This window comes from Neolamprologus brichardi, chromosome 14 (genome assembly GCF_056152115.1).
Source record: "Neolamprologus brichardi isolate AB-2024 chromosome 14, ASM5615211v1, whole genome shotgun sequence".
NCBI classification, from domain to species: domain Eukaryota; kingdom Metazoa; phylum Chordata; class Actinopteri; order Cichliformes; family Cichlidae; genus Neolamprologus; species Neolamprologus brichardi.
Genome location: NC_142117.1, coordinates 32,088,187 through 32,115,641, shown reverse-complemented (window position 1 = coordinate 32,115,641; position 27,455 = coordinate 32,088,187). Strand labels below are relative to the sequence as shown.

Sequence of the window (27,455 nt, the reverse complement as noted above, 5' to 3'; positions counted from 1 at the left end):
GTATAAAGTCTTGAGGTTTGCTCGTCTTCAGCATCAGGTTTCGATGCATGGGTGTTATTGCAGCACTGTTTTATACCAAAAATCCTTTTTCAAGGTTTTGAGAACAGCCAAACGATGCTATGGGAATGACAAGACTAAAATAGATGTCCCCTAGATTTTTCCCGAAGATAAGTCTGGTATCAGTGAGTCTGCTGTCCTTCACCCCCTATTCCTCCCAAAGGGAAGGCTCTGGCAATTATGAGGGAATAAATCTGTGACAGGTAATGGGATTGTCTCTGCTTTTAAAGATTATTATGCTTCTCAGGGGATGTGCAGGTGGTATAATACAACTTGCTCTCCTTAGGATGATAGGCATATCATTTATATCTTCAGATCAGATCATGTCCTCAGTGTGATACAGGGAGCCCAAACAATGTACTCTCAACCTAACATCTTTGACCATTTGCACATGACAGTAGCCAGAGAGAAATTTTCTTTTAGAGGATGTTAAGAGTCATAAGTTGCAGAGATTATTTCTCCGAGGCAGTTAGACACGCTACGACTCAATAACTGAACAGCTCTGTGGGCCTTGTTGGCAGTCAGTTTTGATGATTTCACAAAGTAACATCTATTTTGAGGTGAGAATGTTACTCACGTTCGCACTTTGCACGAAGACAAGCAGAATTTGCACAAAGAAGTGTTATCGTGCCTTGTGCGATGACAGACTTGGCTACATTGCATTACCACAGTGGTTTATACATATCCAGCCTTCAACAGAGGTGTTATGCAACAACCTTGTTTTTCAAATCTGCTACTTAAAGCAAGTAAAGGGATAATAATGGAAGAAAACACAGTTGTTGTTTTTTCTTTGTTCTGTGCTCTAAGGTGTTGGACACAACCACAAATGGACTACATTTCAGAGTAAAAAATGAACATGGCTGCAGGGTAAGTGACAGATTGCAGAGTCTCACAGCTAATTCCGTTAATTTTGCAATTGCGCCAATTATAACGAGTGGTCTTTTTATTGCTGAGAAGCTCTGAGTATTAATAATAAGGCCACAGAGGAATTACCTACTATTACTAAAAAACGTTATAGCTGTAATCACGTTTTGACCACCAGATATTGGTCATTGTGCCAAATCGGTTTGTCATTCCTGCTTTGTGCTGATGTCTGGATTTCAAATTGCCCCGAAAGACGATAATTAAGCATGAAAATGTTTCATTAACATTAGTATAAACAGTGTTGTTTCTGTTTCGCTTGTCTTTCCCCCTTTGTTAGGAAGTAACAGAACATGTAGAGCCAGCCCATCAGGTAAACAATGTCAGTAAAGACACTTCACAGCTCATGCCGTTGCTGTATCTACATGGAATTTTATTTACACAGAGCTACTGAACATCGACTGCCACCTCATTTTCATACAGTTAACACCAACCTCTGCCGCACAGTGCTGGAGAACATCAGAGAAATAAAACAAACAGACAAATAAATAAATAACCGATTGTGATTTGTTTTATCTGGGAACACTCGGGTGAGGCAACACACAGAGTCTAGTTGCTTTGGACAGCTGTTTTAAAAGCAACATAGCTAATTGTTTGTACGTTTGAAGCTATCTTTATTCTAGCTGCTGCCCTGCTGTCTGTCTTTGAAGTCGTTCGGAGCAATCGTACATCAATTTAAAGTGAATGTCTTATTTAGTTTATAAAGTGGTCTGTATTTCTCCTCATTTAGAGCAATTACAGCAGTTATCAAACTTTGCGTTTATTCCTGTTAACGGTGCATGGGCATGCTTTTTACCCGGAGGAAAATGATGAGATGGCTACGGGAATATGCCAAACCTGTAAAAATGTGTTTGGCGTATTTGGAAATGGCTAATGACCGTGTCTCCTGAGGTGGTGTTGGAGTAGCCCAGAAGTTACACCCTGCTGCTTCTCCCATTTGCAATTATCAAAGACAGGAAATTAAGAAAGTTTGGGAAGCTAGTACACAGCAGGGAGCATTTGCCCAGTTTGGGTTATAAAATAACAATGTGGTGCTGTTGTTCACATTGTCAAAGATTTGGCGCAGAAGTAAAACTGATGAGTCTTGACCCATCAAGCAGAGTATGTGGTAGGACAACGTCAAGAAGGTTTTCTTGATTTCCAGTTAGTAATAAAATCTAAAGTACATCCACATCTGTTTTTTCTTTTTTCTTTCAACCTGTCATCCTTTGCTTTTAATAGTGACTGAAATACAGGAGCAGAAACTGACGCAACAAGGGTGACATCAGTAAGTGTTTACTAACCACAAACACATACCTTGAATAATTTAGGGGGCCAAGAGCTGGACAGGCCCCTGGAAAATACCCAGGATATTCATTGTATTAAAGCTTCTGTTTAGCTGTTGTCAAGAGCCACAAAATCTCTAGCTGTGACTCTGATGGAGCGTGACCAACTATGAGTGGAGAAACCTGAGGAAATTGCTTGGCTAAAACATGCTATGGATACTTAGCTCCCCCAAGCGTGACCCGACTTAGATGGATGGATGGGTTGTTCAGTGTGAAAGGGACTCAACAAGTAACACACACGCACATATACGTGTATGTGTGTGTGTATATATGGAGTTGATCAGTAGTGCAATGTTTTGTGTTTATTCTGTGTTAATTATTAAGACATGAGAAAAAACACCAAGCCATAATTGCATTTGCTAAAGTGACGCTATCGTTTGGCTTTTCTGCAGCTTCTCGACAGCCCAGGTTTTAAGTGAAAGGTCAAAACAGCAGCAGCAGATATCAAAATCTGTCATCTGAGCAGGGAGTTGATTTTTGATTGATATTTATCAGTGTGAGAGTTTTGTCTTTCAATATGAGTAGCATCTGCTGGCGATGAAAAATTTTGAGGCAGTATTGTCTTTAATCTAGCCAAGACTTTTGTCAGCTGCACAGCTTGCAATTGTTATCACACTGACAAAAACACAGAGATGTAAGCAAGCATACCCACAACACCCTCGAGGTAGAAAACAGTGCGTCATAGCTACTGAAAATGAATGCAGACTTAAATGGAAAGCGGTGAGACATGACATGCATATGGAAATAAATATACTGTGCTGAAAGCAAACCACTGTTTTGTTTAATCTTACAACATGGACAAAAAGGGGGTCAGGCAGGGATTTCCCATGTGTTAGAATGAATGTTAACTGATCACTCGTCTTTTCGGTAGATGTATGTTCATTTGTTTTTATTTGCATAAACACTAGTTACCCTCTATTTCTTGATTGACACTCCTCGTATGTGTACGTAAACCTGTTTCTGATTGTAATTCTAACTGCTCCCGCTGGTTGAGCACTTGCAAAATAAGATGTGAGAACTGCAGGGCGTACTGTGAAGAGATCTCTCAGCGCTGACCTTGTTTACAATCCTTAAAGAACTTGCAGCATGATGCCCTTGAAAAGATGGGAAGCAGCCTACAACATGCTTTGTGATAAAATAGCATTTCCAAATTTAAGGATTCAAAGTTCAGTTTGTTGCAGGCAAAAGATCTATTTGAAGACTTAGAGAGGAAATCTATGGAAGAACGAATACATCAGTGGCTATCTGCACTGGTAATAGAAAGGCACTTGTTGACATTGAAATATAGATGGGCTTTTAAAGATATAGTACTTTGCATTTGAGAGAAATGTCAAATAAATATGTAATATTTACAAGCAAATAGGCTATAACCTGATACGAGGAGCGATTCTCAGTTAATTTCATCCAGCATTTTTTTTACATAATTTGTAGAACTTGAAATTAGTTTAAGATAATGGTGATGCTTCAGCAACCTACATGGAAAGTCTTACTATTATAGTATTTATTTGCCTTCAGTTGTAAACATACAATGGTTATTCTGTGAGTGACAAAAGTTGTCATGGAGAGGGGTAAAAAAGGCTCGTGAATATCGTCTTGCACAGTGCTTTCAGCCTTGTGGTGTTAACAAGACACGAGGACAAGCTGTGAAAGGTCAGTGAGAGGGCAAACATGGAAGTAGATTCTCAATTTCCAGTGTTGCACAGACGTTATTGTGCACACTGGAAATTGAACTTCTGCAGTAGGGTTTGCTTCAATACAGATTCTGTTGAGTTCATATGTGTGCATGCACTTGACATTATGAGCTCCTGTATTTTTGTTTTTCCTTTTTGCATTAAAGGACATCAGACGCCATGCTAGATAATCTGCTGATTGTTATTTCGTTTACCAAGATATCTGCCTCTTGGTATTCAGGTCAGAACTAACACAGATCTTGTTAATCCCTTTGACAAACATTGCTACTCCTGTGTGCCACAAATGAAAGCGAGGCTTTCAGCAGTGGCTCCATCATCAGAGGAGTCTAATCTGAATGTATCAGTTGATGTTAACTCAGAGACAGAAAATCCATATGCCTTCTGTGAGCATAGTTTGCTGTATTGCAAGTCGCCAGATATTGTTTTTCCCCGCGTATGGCAGGGGGTAATGTTGACCAGTTTCCAATAAACCCAACTGGCAGGAGGTAAAACAAAAGACTGGCAGATAATATTAGCTTCATAGTAGAGGGTGCATTACAATGGATATATGCACCATAATTGTTTATGCTTACAGCATCTTATTGGTGGTGAGTGAGGATTCTTTTAAACCAAAAATGAAAAAAGACCAAGAAATTAAAAAATTACTTTACAACTATTAATTCCAGTGCAGCTTACTAAATCATGACAGATTCATTTTATGAGCAGGTGTGTGCAGAACAACTCAGCATAAGAGGCTAGAATTACATTCATAATGCCATATATCATTGGTGTCTGGATGGGAGTGGTGGACACTGGGTTTTCAACAGAACAATACTGCCATCTAGCGCACTTGCTAAATAGCTGCTTACAGACTAAAGACATATTTTTGATTTTCAAAATTGAGAAAATGAGTCCACTGTGGTCAGTAAACTGGGGTTAATTGTGTCCAAACCTTGTATTCGATCTAAGCTGCCAAGAGGTGAATAGCTTTTACATATGTGTACATGTAAAGAGTGTGACAGAGACCAGAGCTGAGACAGATTGTGCATGGTTACTGAAGTAAAAAGAAATCAGTAATTGTGCTTAAAAAATATGGGGGCAAAATGAGTAAAGAAAAAAGTTTAAGAACTTTCCTTGACTTCAAATTCATCTCTCGCCTTGCACTGAAAGGCCTCAATGTCACGGCAAAACTTTTATTGGGTCCTCGAAAACAATCTTGAGTAATTGCAGTTCTGTCTCTAGTATTTGTGACCCCAGAACAACAAGGATGTTCAAGTTCTATTAAAGAACGCTCATGTTTGCAGACCCTAGAGTTCCACTATGGTTTACAGGACCCTCGAAGTCACCATTTTTCATGACACAATTTCATATTAAATCTTGGGGTTTTTTTCAACCCCTGTCATTTCATGCAGGCTCTAGAGTGATACTTCAAGACAAATGTGTGGGCCGGGACGAGGTTCGATGTTAGAATGCAAATGAATGAACCTTTAGCAGCCAGCAGAGGGAGGTAACGCTGTATACCATTAAGAGGATTCTGGCATTCAAATCTCCAGAGACCTCCTGTGCAAAGGTTATGCTTTAAAGGGTTTCAAGATTAAATCGCCAGTCAACTTAAACTAAACATATGGGCAAAATGACAATATTTAGATATTTTTCCACCTAATGTTCCAGTGCAGTGGTAGTGCAAAGTAATCAATGTTACATGTTTAGCAATTGTGTTTACTTCAAAATCACAAAGGTAAAGTGAAGCTTTTCATAGGTTTTATTATTTTCTGTCAACAAAATGTAGCACATAGTTTTTCCAAGCATCCAGAAGAATTGTAAAAATGCACCATGCAGCAAAGTGTGTGTATTTTTATACAGATTAACTGTTATATTTTACAAACATACATCTTCAGTCACGGACGTTTTCTGCTTTGTATCCTCATTTCTTCATGATAATTAAACCTCAACCACAATGAACACAACCAGACACAGTAATAAAGGCCAGCTTTATTTCCTCTTATTACAATAGCTAGATACATTAAAGGCTTTTCCACAGACAAAAGGGCACAAGTGAAATTCTTCCAGCTGAAAATAACTTCAGAGCTATAAAACTTCATCAAGCAAACACGGCATCAGACATTACTGTTTGAAAATTAAAATTAGTAGTCCCTTTTATGTTGCTGCACAGAAATGTTACTAGCAGGAAAAGTGCTCCATTTGTTTTCTCAAACAGTCCTATGATATATTTAAAAAAAAAACAGAAAGAGATGCTTTGTGGACTAAACCAACAAGTATTTGTGCTGCTTGTGTGATTATTTTTGTAAAATATATAAATGTTATAATCTGTAGTCTGATTTGCACATTCTCAAGTGGACAACTTAACTAAAGCAACAGCATAGCCAGAATCAAATGCATTTTCATCGATTGCAATATAAATTGCCTGAGAGAGACGCAATCATATACATGTGTGAAGCTTTTTATCACTAGTGGAAAAACTATGAGTGAAAGAAGCACTTGGTATAGTTACTTTTTTTCCGGAAGTAATTGCATGACACACTTTGTTGAGTAGGGATGATGCTACATGTTTTCCAGTTGCAACACTGCTTTCACAACAAACCTGATATGATAAACTACTGTTAAACATAATTATCTGCATATTATAAGCCAAAAGAATTGTCAGCCTCTCATAGAGATGAATAATTTGCCCTGTTATAACCACCAGTTAAATCGTAGGTGACCTGAGGTATGGGGCAGTCTGCGAAGAAGTTTGGAAAGGCTAAAGTGCACAGCGCATTGTCTTCTATGGGCCCCGTAGCACCCTCAGACTGACAGTAGACAGGAGGCTGGGCTGGGCCTGTACGCAGACTCTCCCCTACTTTTTTAGAGGGTCCTGAGCAGCTAGTCCAGGGTTCAGAGTAGAGGAGACCACCAACTAAATGATGAGTATCGTAGGAAGCTGGATCTGGTCCTCCCAACTCTGGCTGCACCCGGAGAGGCATGCCTTGATAAATATCCTGATCGCTGACCATGTTGCAGTAATCGGGCCCCAAGAGCTCAAAGAACTCTGTAGCCTCTGGATTGCCTCGCTCCAAGTCCTTCAGCGTCATCCCAGATGTTGAACTGACTTTGGAGCAATTAGCAGGCTCGGTAAAGAAAGAAGGGGGCAGGTTGCGATGCCTCAGCGGTGGTTTCTTGGGTTTTTCACCCCTTATATCCTTCACAGGGCTGAAGAGAGCTGCCAAGCTTTTGCTCTGCAAGTTGGCCTGAACACCATCACGCTTAGGTAGAGTTTTGCTCTGCAAAGTGCTTGGCTGAGTCAGTGGAGAACCCTGTCTTTTTACTGGGGCCTCTGCAGCATTTCCTGGTGTTATAATGCCAGTGCACCTTTTGATCTGCTTTTGCAGATACTTCCGGTGGTTGACTTTCCTTTTAGATTTCACCGGCTTGTCCAGAGCCAGCTTGATATTGCTGGAGGCTGAGTCTATGAAACTCAACAAATCCCTCGTCGTCTCTTTGTAGTCCTCATCATTTTCTGTCTCGCCCAGGAGACTTCCATCAAGACTTTTTTCCACATCATACTCCATCACAGAGCCAGGGAAGCAGAAATTCATGAACTGAGGGTTCATGATTGCAGTCTGAACAGCCATTACTCTGTTGAGCCCAGCAGCTACACCTGTGGCATCCACTGTGATCCTTAAACCCAAAATTTCTTCACAGCATGCCCTTTTTCCACTGATAAAAACTTGGTCCTGATGCTGCTCATGAAGTTCCTGTAAACATTCCAGAGTAGAAGTGACGCGCTCTGAGGAAAGTAAGGAGATCTTTCGGGGGGCTGGACAAATGATGTCAGAACATCAAAGAGGAGGGGCAATGGGACCGCTGGACTTAACTCTTTGCTTGTGCCCGACCACCTGCATCTAAGAGGGATTTGTCTGAAATTCCCTGCTGAGCCGAGGACAATAACCTCTGTCAGAACTCTCCCCCTCTAGTTTAACTGTTTGTGTGTGCTCTGAACCAAAAAAGCTTTCATGAAACTCGAGGATATTACTGTTACAGTGAGAAGGGAAAAAAACATGGTGGATAGAGTACGGAGGCAGAAATGTAATACAAAATGATCTCTGTTAGACTTAAACAACAATATCCTCCTTTGTTACGTTCATGACTATCAAACAAACTACGCTTAAACCCCCCCAAAAAAGAAAAAATGTAAATAACTTTCCTCAACTAGCCGACACCATTGTTCACACCTTCCTCTCGTCTTTCTCCAAACACTAAAATAAAAAAGGAAAAATATACTTATATTCTTTGTTTCCTGTGTGGATACACAAATAAAAATGTATTTATAATCTTAATTTTCATTTAGGCACAGGGACAAACAGAGCTAGCACATCACAACATTACAGTACTGGGAAAGTTTTGGGTTTTTTTTTTTTTGTCTGTGGGAAAATCTAAGCGTCTAAACAGATGCCACTATATGGGAGAATCTTCCCAACTGCTTGCTTGTGTCTTAATCTGCTCATGGCAAAAGTTGATTTCTAGTGCATTCCCAGGCCAGTGGGAATTTCTGCCCTGGCCTGACAACTATTATGGGCTGCCTTTGACATAAAGCCCTACAGGGTCTAAATAGCCTCTATTCTTCGCGCAGCACTGAAAGGGAGCTTTGTGCCAGAGATTCATTAAATTGCACCTCACAGCCCCTTCGTAAAATGGGTCTCAATAATGAACAGTCGATTTAACTAGAAAAGCTGCCGGAGCTGTTAAATTAAAGGGGAATAAAGTGCAGTTCAGGCTTAGTGTGCCAGAAGAAATGTTGACCTTAAGAAATCCTGGGTATGAAACTTCTGTTGTAAACAATAACGTATTTACAGGAAGTTTCTTGGCCAGCAGTGAATACAATGGAGGATGTGTCCAAGAGCCAGATTGTTAAGTTGCCAGCACTTATCAGAATTTAAGTGGAATTTTTTTTTTTTTTGGAGTGATCAAATTGGCAGCCACTTTTTCACCCTGCTTATATTTTTCAGTATTTCGGTTTACAAGGCAATGCAACAGTTTCTATCTGGCACATCCTTGAATCACTTTAAAGCTTCATTAATTATTTCAAGTGATCCTGGAGGCGCATAACTGAAAAGGTAACAAGTGAAGATCCTTCCTCTTTCAGAAGATCCATTTGAGGTGAAGCGGTGACTCATTAGGGTTTTTGAGGCATGAAAAAGTCTAAAGTGGTGGCAAATTCTTTCTTATGCTAATCCCAGGGAGAAAAGGGCCAGTGATACTGATAGCACTAATTATCTGTAGCCACACAACACAAATCTAGAAGAAAAAAATATTAGAACAGCAGGTGGATACAAAACAAAGACAACAAATCTAACTTTTTATACAACTGCCAACTATGTGAAAAAAACAAGAACTTGTGAAGTGAATGAGCAATTTCATCTGTTTCCATAAATGTTTCAAAATAAATGTCCAAAAAAGTTATCATAAAAACAGGGGGGAAACAGCTGCAGCCTTATCAGGGCATCGCATGCATTCAGTGCAGGGGCTTTTAATGCCTGCCCAAACCGATTTTGTCTCCTCTCTTTGCTAACGGCACAGTTTTGGCAAAGTGACATCATCACAGTCATGGCAGCTATATCCCCCTTTTTTTCCAAGTCGGGGGGTCTTGGCTTTTGTGCTGGTGGGTCATTCACATGACAGAGCCTGACGCACAGATCCCGGAAACAAGTTTCTATTGTTGAATAAAGGCTGAGAGGGTGAGAGGGGATGGGGCTGGAGCAGAGCAGCTCAAAAAGTTATACGTGTGTATGTGTGTGTGTGTCTGTGTAAATATATATATACTGAAAAAACGAGTGACGCTTTGATTCCTACAGATTTTACAAATGTACATTATTTGTTAGAGTCCTTAAATATACCAAGATTCAGAGACAAATTATTAAACCACTGAACTTTAATACGGGAGGAAGATGAATTTCCTAAAACACGCAAGTTGTTCCGTATTGCTGAGATATTGTTAAACATTACCACCACACCCTCTGGGCTTCTGGGAATTTACTTATTCAGCAGCACCCAACCCCAAGGGAGTGAGGTGCTCACTACAACGTGATGTGACATGCACAGGCTTAATCTCTTCCTACTGGTGTGTGGTCCCTGTCTGAGCAGGGACATAGTCAGAATTTGGGGTTGACTGAATACTTAAAACAGCTCTGATTGATGGCCAGTGTCAGAGACGTAGAAAATGCTGGCAAAATTAATGACCCCTCAAAGTCCTGAGAAAGGTTTAAGGAGAGCATTTAGTGGCCGAGACCCCATCCTCCCCCATGTTTAGCCATGTTTCTTTCTACCGAGGCGTCTGAAATTCAGTCAAGCCTGTGACAAAACACTGAAAAGTCAGGCTTTGTGTCTCCTGGTTGAAAATCAACCCACATACCAGTGCAGGACATGTTTCCCATCTGCATCACAAGGTCATGTCATGTCAGGGGCTTTTGCTTTAAAAGAAGAGGTTTAAAAAAAAAGTATTGGAGAGAGTAGTTCAAAGAAAATTACAAAGCAGGATGACATGTTTTCATTAGCGGCGGTGGAGTTTAGTCTTAGTTCTTTCATGACATTTGAGTCTTTTATCTTGACATTTAAAAAAAAAGAAGAAGAAAGTAAAAAGGCAGTTCACAGAACTACAGAAAGCTTCTTGGATCCCAACTGATTCCTGCAACTACTCACCGCCTCACTCTTAACCTTCCATCAACCTTTCTCAACTACTCTGGCACCACAGGAATTGTATTAATAATATTACTTGCAGGGGGGACAAACCAGAGTCTACAGGCTGCCTTGGTGCCACAATTTAGTGCTTTAATGGCAGCCAGTGAATTAATGCGTGTCGAGGGGAATCCCACAGGTTGGTCTGCAGGGGTAAGGTCAGCAGGCAAAACTGCAATAATCTCCCACCACTCACTTTATTGGCCTCCTCCGATTGGGTTTTTATTAAATCTCAAGCACGTGCAATTGTTCTTGAGAGCTGGAAATGAAAGTTAAAGTCCCCAGTCTATCTAAAATATGACAAAGGGTGTGCTCGGCAACAGCGCATCTGTAAGTGCTCAAAACATAATATGAAGGCTTAGACGACAGTAAACCTGGAGCTTTTTAATCGGTTTCATTAGAAGAAGTGTTATTTGGGAATTCCAGCGTATTGAGAAAATGATAAAATGCATGGAAGGCAGTGTCCTCCTGTGAACAGCAAACAGATTAAGTTTCATATTACACCAAGTGCAGTGAAAGCCTTCAAAAATGCTTTGCCTTTGTGTTTGGTGCCAGAATTTTCCTCTGAGACTTTTTAATCTGCATATTACAATAACTTTAAGAGATGCCTGAATAATAACCACGGCTAACTGACAAGCGTGACAAAAAAAACCCCCAGAAACTCTAAATTTGCAATAAACTTGCAATAAATTCCAAAAGAGGAACATGTGAGTTTTGGAGGTAGAGAAACATTTATGGGTATTTTTAGAAAACTTTACATGAGAGACAAAATGAGAATGATGCAGCTTTTTGATGATTATGATGATAATGCGATTGCAGAAATAAAGAACCAAAATGTATTTACCCTGCAGCTTTATTTTCAACAGTTTGTACATGACAAACAGGTCAATTGTTTTTGCAGCAACATCAGTACATTTTGTCATCAAGCCCTTCAGATTTTAATGTTTGACCCAAAGAAGCGGAGTGTTTCTAAATTGGTCAGAGAAAAAACAAACTTTGGCATCGTGATAGATAAAGCACCGAGAAAAAAACACACAAAACAATCAAAAACGTGTCGCACAATTTAAAGCTAAATCTTGGACATCATGAATATCCTCGTTGGGTAGAACTGTGCTGCTTTTGGAGACTAGCCGGTTGGTGCAGCTCTATGTGCCTTTTTAGCCTTCTTGATCCACTCCTGAAAATACTTCACCTCTAACGCCCGGGCAGCACGGACTGAAGGTGGATCAAGGTCATTGCTGTAGCGGAGGTCTAAGTGGTGGGCTCCATCGGGAATCATAATGGAAACCAGAGAATGTGAGATGTTGGAAGTCACTCCACCAGATGACCATGGATCGAGTCCTCCATTACTGAAATGTGAAAGCAGAAACAATGTTGATAGCTAGCAATAGTTAAGCCAGGAATTTTCTGCCATGGACACATTAAAGTGTCTTTGTACTCTAATATCTGATAATTCTGTGAATGCACAAGAATACTTTGAAGAGACTGAACCAGTGGCAGTCTTATCTGTCAGTGCTGAGATTAAAGACTAACATATATATATATTTTCAGAGCCATTTAGGTTTAATATGTGTCTTGCCTGTGTGGCTACCCACATGTGAACTTACCTGCAATACAAGGCAGTCAGAATCTGCACTTAACTTACTTTTGCATCCCTAGACAAATCCCGAAATCTCAAGAAATCCCTAAATCTGGTAATTTACCTGAAGATGATGTTGCTGTGAGAGGAGATCTCTTTCCCCCCATAGACAGTGCCTGCCCAGTCAGCCCGTGGCCTGATACCAAACATGGCTTTGCACTCATCAGAGAAGGCCTGGAAGTTCCACTCCTCTGGTTCAAACATGTCCTGCACGCCATCTGTGCACATGGGCATCACCATCTCCGTGCAGGCCTGGGGACAAGGGATTGAATACATATTCATTGTGACAGGAAAAGCTGCCCACTCACACCTCTGTGCACCGATTTATTCAGCATGACATGACTGAACCCCGCGCTGTTTTATGCACCTGGTAAAACCAGCCGAGGTAGCCAAGGCTGCTGGTTGCTGTCTGTGATGTGTTTAGACAAGGAGAGCTTCCGGTGTAGTTATAGTAAACCTTTGCTGCTTGGGCGACACCTTGCAGCAGCTGGTAGTCAGACACGGTAGAATCGAAGCTGAGGTACTTGCACACCACCTTAAAACATGTTAAAAAAGCCAAACAAGAACACAATTAATTACATTACACCATAAAAGCTTCTTAAAAAACATCCCAAAAAAAACCCATCAGCACATCCAAGTTGTTTACAGGACTAAAGATTGCTTTCTTGTAGCCCATAAAGTGTTTTTCCACATAAAAAGTGGTGGCGCCTGATTTGCATATGAAATTCCCCAGAATGAACTTGAATTTATTGTTCTAATCTTGGCACTAGTGGGGGGAAAAATCCATTTACTTAAAGCCAATGATCTCAAGAACTTAAAATGTAAAGGTTTTGCTGTCCTAAACTATTTTTGGTGTGACCATAGGTTGACTTTCAGGATTAATAGCGTGAATGATCAATATTTTAGCTTTAGCTCTTGTCTGATCGCACTTTGTGTTGTTATGGTTGCAGCAGTAGAGTTGGCTGTTGTTCTGGACTCTTTGTGCAGCAGAGAAAGTGGGCTTTCTTGGTTGGAGGTTGGAGGGGAGCTGCACTAGTGTGGAGTCTGTTACTAAGGCCTTTGTCTGCAGGCTGGGGAGGAGTTGGTGGTCGATGGATGAGGAGGGCCACAGACATGTCCAACCAAAGATTTATATTGTGGAGAAAAAAAACACCGCAATAGCTCTAAAGCATCTTCTCCTTACTTTTCAGATAGGATTAGGCTTATACATTCATCTCTGCCAACAGATTTCCCTCCTCTAAGCCCTCAATACCCCGTTCTCACACTCACTCAGATAATCACATTAGCTTTGTCATTAAAAAAGCTCCTCTTTGCACCCACTGCCTAAACCGCTTAAACCACCCATAGGGGTCGCATACATTAAAGGCAAAGAGCCAAAACAACTCCAAATGGCCATTTAGTGTTTATTTCACCTACAATGATGCTTCACAATCTATTCATTGGCCAAATGGTAAATAACAGAAAAATGCCCCACAAGAGAAGGAGTTAAAGTATGCGCGGACCACTCCCAAGGGTATGAACCGCCGCAAACACAGAGTCGGGGGTCAGCAGTGGAGCTTGGTTTATACACGTGACGTGCCAAGGTGACTGGTAGAATACACTTCACTCAAGTCAATCAGCCTCGGGAAAACAGCCGCTGTAATGTCACAAGCTCTTTTACATTAAAACAAATGGCATTTTTGGTCATGTCAGCAACACCGCGAGATTAAATAAATAAATAAACACGATGCATTTTTCTTACTGTTAAAGCAATTATTCTTCCCCATCAAGAGTCTTGTTAAGTATTTTTTACAACCCCATTTAAAGGGGACCAGTGAACTTTTGTTCAATGGCCTCACGAGCTGCACTGGGCAAATGACCTCTTTCTGTAGTGCCATGTGAGCGTCCTAACAGGAACACCTCAGAGATCTGACGGAGTGTGCAAATGAAAGCACTATTGGTGCGACAGAAGAAAAGAATAGCGGCTTACTTGTAGCTGCTCATCTAAAGAATACTTTAAATCTAAAAGAAACAAGATCCTTATGAATATTAATGAAGTTACTTGACAGCTGTTGTAAACAAAAGCCTGGAAGACCACAACAAACACTTGTATCACAATCGGCTGAATCGCACATTCATTTCAATTAAGGGCAGGCTGTTGGGCTAAATTAGGCGCTTAACCAAAGACAAACACAATTCAAAGGTGCAATAAAGTAAAAAACATTTGTCATATAAAGGAATAGATAATATAGAGCTTAACCAAAGCCTTTATTTAATTTTGCGACAAATTTAAATAGTGATAACTAGAATATTAATTTGGATCTCAGAGTGTTTTTCAGGGGGGTGCTTTTACCTGGATGGGCCAGCGAGGCAGCGGCTGGAGGAAATTAGCTTCATACGGGTAGTCCACCATTGCCAGATTCACCCAGGTCTCTTGAAGCCAGCTCTTGAAGGTGAGGACATCATTTTTGTTTTTAAGAGGGGCACACAAACTGAATTCTTCTGACAGCCACTGAAGACCGGACGCTTGAGTAAACAGAGAAAAAAATAATTACAGCATTAGCTCAATAACTCTTCTAATGTGAATCATACTGTTCATTTCACTACTGCATTAACGACACTGGCGTATACTAAAATGGGACAAAATATCTAAGAAAATATTCATCAGTTTAAAGTCAAATCTTGGTTTAGGTGACAGATTGGAGACTCATGTAGTCAAATATTATTTAAAATAGGCACAAAAAGCCTCATTATCATACAGTACTGTGAAGAAGTATTTGCCCCCTGTGGTGGGGCGTGGTCTGTGGTGCTGCCACGTCCCCTTCCTGATTTCTTAGGTCTTCGTGTATTTGTTACAATAAATGTTTCAGGTCATCAAACAAATACTAGACAAAGATAACCTTAGTAAATAATAAATGTAATTTTTAAGTGATGATTTCATTTCTTAAGGGAATAAAGCTATGCAAACCTACCAGGCCTTATGTAAAATCACAAAATAACTGTCATTAATTACATTTTCTGGCACGCTGTTCAATTTCACTAGCCTCACCAAGTCCTGCCAGGTGAACTATGAATTTTGCTTTCTACCAGAAAATCCTAAAGGAGAATGTGCAGCCATCGGTTCGCGCCCTGAAGCTCAAGCGCACTCAGGTTATGCAGCAGGACAATAGTCCAAATTAAACCAGTGAGTCCACCTCTGAAGGGCCAGTCAAAATCCAATTGAGATGCTTTGGCGTGACTTTAAAAATCCTCCAGTGTTGCTGAATTAAAACAATTCTTCACAGAACAATGGACCAAAATTCCTCCACAGTGATTGTAAGTTATCACAAAGGTGTGATTGTAGTTCTTGCAGCCAATGGTGACACAACCAGTTACTAGATTTAGGGGGCAAATACTAAACCTAACCTAGAGAGAGCAAAATCAGGAAGGGGGTACATACTTTTCACAGCACTGCATTCATAGCTGTGAGGTAAACGTAACCGCTTAAAAAAATCATTTTAGGTGGAACTCAAAGTGTTTTCAGTCAGTGAGACATTTGCTTGGGGACTGATATAAGAAAAAAAAGAAAGAAACGGCAGCCAAAATTCACACAATAGACCAACTATCATCCATCTGTCTGCTGTTTCTGAATCACTGAACAAAAAAACATTTATTCAGAATATTTTCTCCAAAATCCATTTCAGATGAAAATGACAAATAACAGGCTATCTGAACACTTTGCTTTCACTATCATAATTGATTTAGCCTTGAGCTAGAAATACTAACAACAAAATCTAACAACAGTGAACCATACCAAGCATTCAGGAAGCTAGAAGCCCCTTCCACAAAAGAATAGTAGATGAGAACCAGTGCCTGCTTATTAACCTTCATGTAAAATATCATGACTCTGAATCTTCTCTCCTTTGGGAAGTCTCTTCAATAAACTATCTGACCACTAAAATCCATTCATCAAAAAATGTAACATACCAATTTAATATATTAAATCATATATGGCTGGATAAGAGCAGGAACAGGGTTTCAGTGTTGACATTGTGGGGTTGCGGTTAACACTGTCGTGTCACAGCAAGAAGGTTTTGGTTCTTCTTGTGTGGTGCCTGGGTTCTTTCTAGATATTCCAGCATTCTCCCCCAGTCCAGAAACATGCATGGGGTTAACTGGTGATTCTAAATTGGTTGTAGGTGTGAGTAGGTGTGCAAATGGCCATCTCTCTCTGTGACAACCCTGCGACAGAGTAGTGACATGTCCAGGGTGTAGCCAAACCTCTGACCCTATGACAGCTGGAAAAGGCTCTCGCACACCCACGACCCTTAACTGGATTGAAGAAAATGGATGTTTGGATATTTCTGACAGCAACTTACCTGAGGAAGAAACATTATTTACAGCCTTCCACGACTTTCTGATGTTTGCATCGCAGTTAATGCCGCTTTTGGCAAAGTCTTGTGTTACTGTTTTGTAAAAGTCTCCACATGGCACCATACCAGGGAACTGCCATATTGGTGCAGAGGATGCCAGCGCTCTGAAATAGAAGAAGAAGCAAAATCTTTCTTTTTTTCTTTTTCCAAATGACCCAAACTGCATATTCACACTCATCCTTAATATTCAGTCTTCACTGTATTTGTGAATATGTTTGCTGGGGGAAAATGGCAATTACAAAGAGGTAAAAAAGTCAAAAGAATGATAAGTCAGGCTCTGCTGCCTAATGTCTTACACACAGCAGACTGCACAGATTAATCATGCTAGCTCAAATAAACATCTGGTGTTAGACATATGCTCACCCATTTTGGGAGATGAAGGCAAAACTCATTCAACATGCACTCTGTCTAAAGAATTCTCCCTTTACCTTCCTCTGATAGGTTGAAACAATGAGGCTGTTAACATTCATATGATGTATTGGATACTGAATCAAATTTTTATTTAATGTTTCCTAATAACAGAAATAACATCTTACCCAACAACTACATGGGGGTATTTCATCCTGAACCAGGCAGAGAGCATTCCTCCATAGGATCCTCCAACAGCGATGACGGGGCTGTGCTGAGCACCAGGTAGAGTACCCTTAAGGTTCTGAATCAGTACTGCAAAATCTGCTAGGGCTTGCTCTGAGGTCAGGTAGTTGAGATGTTTGCTGTCCTGCAAATGCAAACAAATAACAACTGAAATAATGTTCAAAATGAAGTGCCAGCACTGGATATGAGAATTTGATTCAGCTCCATACCCCAATTTTTGGAATAAAATGTGTTTGTGACTGCAGAATTATCTACTTTTAAGGGTCAATTCTTGTTAATGCTGTATTGAAATTATTGGCTTAGAGCCCTGAAAAGAGAAAAATTATGCAACCTTACATATTTAATCAGATTTTAATTAGACTTAGATGTGCACGCGTGACTCTGCAGCTTCGCTTACACTGTAAGAGTCTTGTCCAAATGGCAGGGACTCTCCATAGTAACGATGTTCTGCAAAAACCAGCATGGCACCTAACTCCTCCGCAATTTCCCACATGAAGCCCTAAAGAGAAAACAACAGGTGCTGAATTAGACTGAGGATTATGCGCAACGCAAATACACTTGAGAACACCTGGATATTTACAGTGTTGTTGCAGAACCAGGTTATGTCGCCTTCATTTCCAGTATAGAACAAAATAGGTCCTCCAGGCTGCTGCCAGTATTTGTCAGACAGAAGGTATCTCTGTTTGAAGGTGCCATCCTCAAGGAATCCAAAATGGTCAATCTGTGACAATTTTAAAAAGAAAGCAAATAAAATAATCACAATCACAAATAAGATAATCACATGCATCTGTACTTGGCAACTGTGCGAGAAGCATCTTGAAAAGAGCACCATGAGGTATAGACGGAAACTAGGAAAATCTGAAAATAGTGATTAGCATTCAAAGTGGTTTTAAATTGGTAATTTGATCCACAAACTGGCAAAGAAAACCTTTGGGGGATTGGTTACACTTGTCATCAGACTAAAATGATGGGGATGCAGTCCAGTGAGCAGAGCCTGCTTTGGGGTAGGTGTAATCACTGGATACCTGGCTGTGTGCCAGCTATGATGTTTGGAAATGACAGCTCTGAGGTTGGATTCTGGGGTAATTAGCCCCAATTTGTATTTAAAAATGCTGGAGCCACTTTAAGCAATGCTGCATTAGTTCCACTTAAGATGAGCTCTGAAATATCCTTTCATAAAACCTCAGGGATTCTGGGATATCTTTTCCTTTCAACCATATTTCCTGTATTCTTTATTAAACAAAGGCAGAAAGAAACCAACAACTTCACAGAGAAGACGGCCCCATGAGGCTACTGAGTCGTCCAACCCTTCAAACAGCCCCCATTCTTACATACAAAATGTTTCGGTTTTGTTTTTCCCCTCGTTCTCGCTCTGTTCCCTCCTCGTTGGATACAAAGGAGGCAGCAATTTTATGAGCCAATGACAGCAAAAAGATTCTGGGGCCACAATGTGTTCATTCAACCCACGACTCCTTCACACTTGGCAGTGCTTTAAGTGTGAGGGGATCATGAGACAGTTAGTTTAAAGGAAAAGTTCAGCAGCTTGGCAGGAAGGTAGTAGTCAGTAGCATTGTGCAACTGAAGTGTAATGTTAGACTTTTTTGGTAAAAGCATTTGAGTTACCTTGTGAGTTTTCATGTATTCCTGCTTTTCTTTTATAAAGTTACATGTCAATCTCTTGTAATGCAGAAAAAAACATAAAAAACTGCTCTCTAAATGGCAAAACTAAAGTGGCTGTATATATTAAGACCCAAAGAATCCCTGGTGAGTACTGTATCAATTGCACCCACTCAGTATGCACATCACAAAACCTATGAGACTGGTTTCATAAGAGAACCCCACCCTGGTAAGTAGTGCCACCATGTGGTGCGACCAAGCAGCAACTTGGTTTTTTGAATTAAAATTCAAACCATGTGCCGCACATCTATGAGATCGCTATGTTAACAACTTCACAAGACAGGAGGCTGCATCTGTTGTCCGGCAAATGGAGACACGAGGGAAACAACTTAAGAACAAGCTCCGCTAAGGTTCATTAAAAGGATGCTAAAGGACATTTCCATTCATTGTCTAATGGCAGACTGCAGTCAAGAGGATTTCCTGATGATGAATGCTGGAGCTCTCTTCACATCAAGTTTCTTGTTGCTTGGCTAAAAAACCCACATCAGACGGGACAGTGGGTGTCAGAAAGGAGGAAATGGCCCTTATCTTCTTGTCAGCTCGGCTGATTACACAGGATGCTGTGGGTGGGACCAGGTGTGGAGCATTGTCCTCTAACCCAAACACTCTTTAGCACAGACACATTATTTACAGTGTGTACCTACTACTTTTTAATACATATACAAATTTTCTTCTTAGTCTACATTTAGATCATGTTCTTGACTAACTGGTTGGTTCATTGTTTTATTAAATATTAAAAATACCCAGACTAATGTTCAATGTAACAATTCCCTAAAGAATAAAGTGACATCACTACTTTCCTATGTTTTTAACAATTCATAAAAAGAGGACTTAATTTACTATATTATAAAGCAAACAGTCACATCTGAGAGCCTAGCAATTGCCATTTGTTCTTACGTATTTAAAAATTGCCACAACACTCAAAACTTTTATCAGTATTGTAACTTTCTTATGGGTTTTGGAATGGGTTTAACTAACTGTCATGCTATTGTAAATATAACCTCGTTAAATAGGGGTAAGCACATATGAAACCATTATAATTTGTATTAAGTTTGTATAGCATCTAATAATCAGTGTATCAAAGTATTTGTTTTATGGTCAATAACGAACAAGTCATAATAATTCTGACTAATCAGTGCACCAAATTGTCCAATACTATTCAGAGGTTTAGCTTCCATAGCCTGACTACAAGGGCAGGAGAATGAGACAAGCAACCTGATGATTGTTGTGTAGCACTGCATACCTGCTACGTGTAACCTTAATCTCTATAAAGTAAATAAATGGAACATGTAAAAGCTGAGTGAAGATCTTTCAACCCCCCCTGAGGTAAAATGTTTCACATTCACTGAGCCCTAGAGACCTCTTTACGCAGGGAGCCAGGAAGGATAGTTACAGATCTGCTGGCAGGAACAGAGCCAATTGTGATTTGGTTTTCCCTTCACTACAGGAAGCCAGATGAAAACACCTATTGTCTGCAAACACAACACATGGACCTTATAGAATTAAGTGCAGTGGGAATTTTAGAAAGAGCAAGTGGTACGATTATTTGCACACTAAACAATCAAGTAACGTACTGTAGTGGCATAAAAAGGCAGTCAATGAGAGTAAGCATCATTTGATGAGGTTGTTTGTTTGTTTTTAGAAAACTTTGCTTTATCTACAAAGCAGTGGGATCATTTCTCTTTTGCACCATTAAACCCACTCCCAATAAGGCACAATTTGTGTATTTTATGGGGAAGTGAAAGCTAAAGAAGTGAAAGAGGAACACAATAGTGTAAAATTGGACAAATAGGTATAAAATAAGACAAAAGGTACATTTTGATCAATTTAAACTCACCTTCTGATCAAAGTAAAATGTTTTATAGCTGACTGGAGGCTCAGTGGAGTAAGGCAGCCCACCCAGCCTGGTAAAAAGTTGCGATTTGAGAGCGGTCACGTGTAAACAGACAAAACACAACGTTAGGATGCAGGTAGCTGCGGCTCTGTCCAAAACCTTCTCTCCAGTCCTCATTGCTGTAACTGTCACACTCAGCGCACAACAAACTGGTCTTCAGCGCATGATTGACGGGGTTCCATGAGCTGTGTGTCTGTGTCTGCAGTGGGATGACTGAGGAAGACTTGTCCCGATAAAGAAAGGAAGTGAGACTACCCTGTCAGCAGATCCAGAGAGGTGTTGCTGTGCAGCTCGTGTCCTAAATTTAGCATCAGACTTGAGGTTGTCCGGAGATGGGCGGGAAACATCAGGTTCAAAGTCTAAAACATGTTTTTAATAAGTTTGATTTAGCTGCAGTCAGCTCGATGTCTTGTGTTTATGGAGCAGACAGCAGATGGTAGACAGTTCGCAATGGCTGGTGGGAGTTTGAGTTCTAGTTGGTCATGCAGCGGCTGATGGTTTTATATACAGTATACGGAATTTACACTAGAAACATAATAGTAATAATACTACGTATATTTTCTCTCTTAAGAGAGCGTTTCAGATACCTGCCAAACATTATGCAGTTAATTAAGTCAAACATGATGCAATATTCAGCACTAGGCACTCTTAAGTACCGGTGAAATTGCCGGAAATACGTCACAAAATTGTGCGCTTCACTACCTATAGTTATTCCAATTTCTGAAGAAATATTAATTACTGTAATAGTGGCAAACTACTCGTTACGTCCTCAAAGTTACGCTACATTGATGGCTACTTCCGGCCGTGCTTCGTCATAATGTTAACGACCTTAAGTTGAACTTCCGGTCGAAAGTTAAAACTAAGAATTTCAGCACTAGTAATGAAAGATACATTTAAATTCTTTAACGTCTTGATGCACGCTCAATCATCCAAGTAAGAAAATCCCTAAAATTTGATTCTGTGCATCTGGACGTAGAAACATTTCATTATTAAATTAAGTGACTTCTTCAGTCTCAGCTAAATGCAGGCTTCTCCAACCTTATAAACAGTACATTTGCATAATGACTAGCACCACTAAAAACCAATGGGCTCAGGTCAGTTTAATATGCAAATTGTCATGACCACTGATCAAAGACAATAAGGTTGGAGAAAACTATATTAACCTGAGATAGAGAAGTTACTTGAATGAGTAACAAAAATGTCCAGATGAACAGAATCAACTTTTTTGTCAATTCTTTTCGTTGGGTCGATAATGAAATTATCGGAAACACGTCACAAAGCATGTGCTTGACTAATCAAAATGTCTCACGCTCTAGCAAAAATTTAAATACATATATTCACAGTGAAGGCTGTACCACAGGTACTGGAAAGTAATTGCCTACTAGACAGAAACGTTGCAGTAACTACTACAACCTGTTGTTTTAGCTAGCTGTCGGTTTCTCCCTGCACTGGTCCACCAAACTTCCGGCGAAAATTCCAAAATAAAATGTTCATGAAAAACAACATAAAAACACATCTTAAGAGTATTTAGAGGTTTAATGTTATACAGAATACTCCAGGGATCATTTTGTACACATAAAGGAAAAGAAGCACAACATCCCAATGGTGTTTCCTTGTATTTCCCATAGAGACTTCACAGGAAGATGCAAGGGATTAGTTATAAGCAACTGCTGTTAAAGGCAAAACAAAATGCTCGCTAGTTTTACAAAGGGATTATGGAAAAATACAAAATTATAAAAGCAAAGTGCTAAATTGTACTACTGTACAACAAAAGACAACATGTTATAATAAAAATAAGTGTGCAGTATATGGCATTGTGCGATACAGTACTTTACAGTTATGGCAAATATAGGAAAGATAAATTTAAACACTACAAAAAAATGGTTAACCATGCTGAACAATTGAGATAATTTTACAATAAAAGCATATGAAATACAACACGTAATACAAAACTACATTAACATAACCCTTCAAATAATTTCATGGCTAGGCAGCAACAACAGAGGCAGAAATATTTACGCCTATGGGTAAGAAAAACATGACCAAAAAAAAAAAAAAAAAAAAAACCTCATTTAAATAAACGGCTGACAAAGTCTGCTGATAATGGCCTTTCCAATTGCGTCATACTAAATAAACGGACTAATCACAAGCACTGCAAGTATACTAAAATAATAATAATAATAATAATAATAATAATAATAATGGCGTCACAGAATACTGTAGCATTTATACGTGTTTTTCAGTTTATTTTATTTGACAAACACATTTTAGCAGCAGGTAAAATCATTTATTGGGAACTAATATTTCACAGTATGTAACGACAGGTGCAAACAATGATTCAGAAGTAAAATTATGAAAGTTACACAAATTGTACACAAATCTCAGAGCAGAAGAAACTGCAGTGGACAATAAACGATTGTGCAACAGATTTTAGGGTCATTTTTGCAACGTTTTTGTTTACAATTTAATCAAACCTGTTAATCGATGAGATGTACTGTATGTAAACACATTGTTACCATTAACCTATCACCTCCAATGATTCATTATTCTTTTGTAAACTATGTGGGATCTGTAACAAAATACCTGGCAAAGCTTTTCGCTCATTTTAATACTGCTGGTGAAAACTGATTTGATGAAAATGGATTCTAAAATCCCAAAAGGAAAAAAAAAACAAAAAAACAATCCTGCCATTTCACCGTGAGGATCATAAAACTGAACTTTACTCAGATTCTCGGCTGTATCAGGGAAACACTTTACATCCTGTTGCACTGAGGAAAAACGTTCTCCATAATGGCAGCATCTTAAAATGCTCGGTCCTGGAAGGCCAAACTAAGGTAATAAATTCCATTGTACAGCTTAAAAAAGGCATGGGACTAGAAATGACCAGACTAAGATGTGGCTTTATGCCATCTTAGTGGGACGGAGGCATTGGGGATCAGTCATCTAACCTCTACAGTCAATGGCTACTCTGTTAAAACGGCCCCATGGCTGAGCTTTCTCTAATTGACGTTGCAGCAGCTCAAGTAACTGATGGTTTTACCCTCTCCAGGCATCGGGGCAGTGTCACTGTTATCCAGCTTGTTCTGCTTCGCCTCTCGAATGAGCTCGCAGGCCAGGTCGAGAAAAAGTTTCTCAACGTTGTCAGACTCTTTGGCTGACGTCTCCAGGTACAGCATGCTCTGAGCCTCGGCAAAGTCTTCAGCCCTCTGCCTGAGGACCTCTCTCTTCTCTGCCAGATCTATTTTATTACCTATAAAAACGTACAATGTCCATTTGTCAACAACAGGGGGAAAAAAACTAAACAAAAACAAACCACAAGTCTGGCTTGTTGCAGTCTGACTAAACAGTGGTGGGTGTTTAATGAGACAGATGAGAATGGGGAGGGATATGTGCACGCAAGCATGTGTGGGATGCATTTGAGAGGACTGTGCGTTCTCAAAATGACAAGAATAAAAATAAATGAATCTTACCAAACAATGCTGATGACAAAGATAAGCATGAGTTATTCAAGTACAAAACAAAGTTCTTACCGACTAATATAGTCACCACTTGGTTGTTGGCATACTGCTCGATCTCCCTCAGCCACTCTGGAAGGCACCTGAAGGAGTCCTCACAGGTAATGTCATACGTAAGAATGAGGGCGTTGGCACTACGGTAATAACTCTGAGTAATGGAGCGAAATCTCTCCTGTCCAGCTGTGTCCCATATTTGTAGCTGGAAAACACAAGATTGTCAAGAATATAGGCAACTGTCCAAACTGCTACAAAACATAAATGCAAACAAAAATGTAACATTGGCTCACCTTGACCTTCTCCCCTTTGATTTCCACAGTCTTAATCATGAAATCTACTCCAATAGTAGCCCCTTGTCCAGGTGGGAAAAGGCCCTACAATTACAAGCAAAACTTATAATTTAACACTTCTGTACTGTGTAATTCAATAGCTACAGACTCAGACGCACAGACAGCATACGAACCTGAGTAAAGCGCCGGACGAGACATGTCTTCCCAACTCCAGCATTTCCTATCAGAACTATTTTGAACAGGTAGTCATAATCTTCCATGCTCATACTAAACTAGAAAATAAAGACAAGGAGAAAAGACAGAGGTGAAGCGCTAACGCTATAACTGTAAAATTGCTAACATTTTTCCCCATGTGCTCCAAGCCACAGACATAAAGTCATGAGACACACACACCAAAGATGCTGATGACACTAAAAACTGTTGTGTAACCATCAGGGCTCAGACAACAAGTAAAATTTGAGCTGAATAAGCTTGGGTGAGTAAGCTGTGCCCTTCAGTGTGTGATCTGAATTCATATTGTGCTCATTAGCAGAATTATACCCGACACTAATTGCACTGAAAAAAAAAATGTATTACAAAGAGACATTTCCTTTTCACTTACTATAATCCCATTTCCACAGAAAACAACTGGGCCTACCTATCAAATGACATAACTAAGAAGCTTTATAGCTTTTCTGTAAATACACAAATTTTAAACAGTTAGGGCAGGGGCAGGATTATCTCTCTCTTTAACAAGATTCTGCAAGCAGCTGAGAACTCAGGAGCATACCTGCTGCAGTTTTTTTTAAAGCAAAATATTTTCTTATTGAGCCATGTTTTCGATTTCAGCTGCTCAAGAGTTAGATGCTTTTCATTTCATTAATGTTGTACATATTTTTAGATGTCATGCACAGGCCACATGCAGGCTAGTTAAGCACCCAGACTCTTTTATAAAGCTATGGTGATATATGTGTAGAATGTGGCTTGTTATTTTCTTGCTGAAGTAAGAAACATATTCCCTGATCAAAGAAAAAAAAAGTGTTATGGCAGATACTGGACCAAAGCCTCAAAGTATTATTGAGAATCCTGGGATTCTGGCTGATCCGCATCCTGTTTAGGCCAAAAGTTAGGAGACTTATGACTTCAAAAGATAATTTAAAATTTGATTTGCCTGACCAAAGAACAGCTTTCCACTTTGCCTCAGTAAATGAAAGTTTTCCTGAGCCCATGCATGGAACCATATTACCATCATTCAATGCTAACCTTGCCCCTCCAGATTATCTGAATCTTACTTTTCCACTATGCTGCAGATGATAGCATTTTAAAGTTATCTGCAACTTTAATTGTTTTTAGGAATTTGCCACTTGAAAGCTTCTCTTAGATGTTTCCTTATACCAGCTGGCCATGGTACTTATTCACTAAAATAGCTGTGAAATGTTACACTGGAAAGCATAAAATGTGTCTTTCTCAATTAAATATAAGCTTAGTTTGCCCAGTCTCATTTCAATGGAATAGTTTAGATCACTGTAGGAAAACTGGCATTTTTTGGTAAGCATATGACACATGTGTTTCAGACAGTGCACTTAAGAAAACAGCAAACATTTCTGTTTCACTCCTCCACAAGATCTCATTTTAGATATTTTCTATTTTCTTTCTTTTCTTTTTAGCTCCCGTTTTTTGGGGCCGTGCATCACTTGCATGGAGACATGGAGATTCAAACAATACAGCCTGCACAAAGCACAAAACGCAAAGATGCAAGAGTTACTTTGGTCGATGCCCACACAACAGGGCGTGATCTGAAATGTATGTAAACAATGATAATATAGCACAAGTTTAAATTCTGCAGTGCGTTTCTATGTGTGCCCCTACGCTAGAACGGAGAACCGGGCCTTTACGTGCGGAGAAACTGAACATATCGCTGTAAAAACAACATTTTAAGGAAACAAACTGTTGCTTGCAGGAAGATGTGAATCTCTGGTTGACAATGCTGGTACAGAGAAGAAGATTTTGAAGGAATAATTTAACCCTTTCTTGTAGTGATTTAAAACACTTCTTTCCGTGTCGCAATCACATCTTCACCAACATCTTATGTCCTGAAAGGCAAGAAAAAAACCGCAGCATCCCGCACATTTCGTAATCTGAAGTAGCTTTACACTTCTGGCTAATTATCCTTCATTTTTAATCTGAGTGGAAAGCCATTCGGTCGAAGCTAGCAACAGTAGCAACTAGCGGCTACAGCGTGTGATTCTGGCCATTTTATCTGCAGATGCAGCAAGGAAAAAAAAGTCTGCCCTCCGCACCGAGTCAAGAGATAATTCATACTTACCAAAAACACGGGGATATCCCCGGACTTAGAACTACTTGGCATGCATAGGTCACCTCTTCAAATGGGCAAAGCCGCTGCTGGGCAGGGCTGTGTATCCTCAGGAGCTCAGCAGCAGCAGCCCGTCTGATAGAGACGATGAGAGAGGGGGGCTGCCCTCAATGATGTCATCAGTTCACATGCAAAGTAACGCGTTACATGTACTCGCTGCATTCAGAAAAGTACTTGATGGAGTGTGTCTTTTCCCAGTGAAGCTTCAAACATTCAAACGGATGCAGACATCCGTGGGCTGGAAAGGAAAGCATTTGTCTATTTTTCCACTGGTTGTTCTGGGTGGATGCAGCAGAATTCCTGGGAAAGAAACTCGGAGGGAATTTTAGATATTAATATTTTTGATCTCTCTCTCTCACGCAATTTTGTTCCATTCTACAGAGCTTCTAGTATTTATACT

At 39.9% G+C, this 27,455-nt stretch overlaps 3 protein-coding genes across 4 annotated transcripts; all 3 read right to left on the bottom strand.

Annotated features, from left to right (window-relative positions):
• Nucleotides 1–5,887: 5,887 nt before the first annotated feature.
• Nucleotides 5,888–7,805, bottom strand: fam181b (family with sequence similarity 181 member B). The gene has a single exon (XM_006796626.3). The coding sequence runs from the start codon at nt 7,603–7,605 to the stop codon at nt 6,643–6,645; it is 963 nt and encodes a 320-aa protein (XP_006796689.1). The 5' UTR covers nt 7,606–7,805; the 3' UTR covers nt 5,888–6,642.
• A 3,737-nt stretch (nt 7,806–11,542) lies between these two features.
• prcp (prolylcarboxypeptidase (angiotensinase C)) lies at nt 11,543–21,418 on the bottom strand. The gene is made up of 9 exons (XM_006796625.3): nt 20,844–21,418; nt 17,910–18,050; nt 17,727–17,828; nt 17,272–17,453; nt 16,682–16,839; nt 14,677–14,849; nt 12,712–12,879; nt 12,409–12,596; nt 11,543–12,054 (listed from the first exon to the last, which is right to left on the bottom strand). The coding sequence occupies exons 1-9, from the start codon at nt 21,015–21,017 to the stop codon at nt 11,832–11,834; spliced, it is 1,509 nt and encodes a 502-aa protein (XP_006796688.1). The 5' UTR covers nt 21,018–21,418; the 3' UTR covers nt 11,543–11,831.
• Nucleotides 21,419–23,572: 2,154 nt separating this feature from the next.
• Nucleotides 23,573–27,153, bottom strand: rab30 (RAB30, member RAS oncogene family). 2 transcript variants are annotated; one of them, XM_006796624.3, is made up of 5 exons: nt 27,008–27,153; nt 24,876–24,974; nt 24,703–24,786; nt 24,431–24,614; nt 23,573–24,150 (listed from the first exon to the last, which is right to left on the bottom strand). In XM_006796624.3, the coding sequence occupies exons 1-5, from the start codon at nt 27,047–27,049 to the stop codon at nt 23,900–23,902; spliced, it is 660 nt and encodes a 219-aa protein (XP_006796687.2). In that variant the 5' UTR covers nt 27,050–27,153; the 3' UTR covers nt 23,573–23,899. The 2 variants fall into 2 exon arrangements, with proteins under 2 accessions (XP_006796687.2, XP_006796686.3); XM_006796623.3 differs by having other exon boundaries at nt 24,876–24,969.
• Between the last annotated feature and the right edge of the window lie 302 nt (nt 27,154–27,455).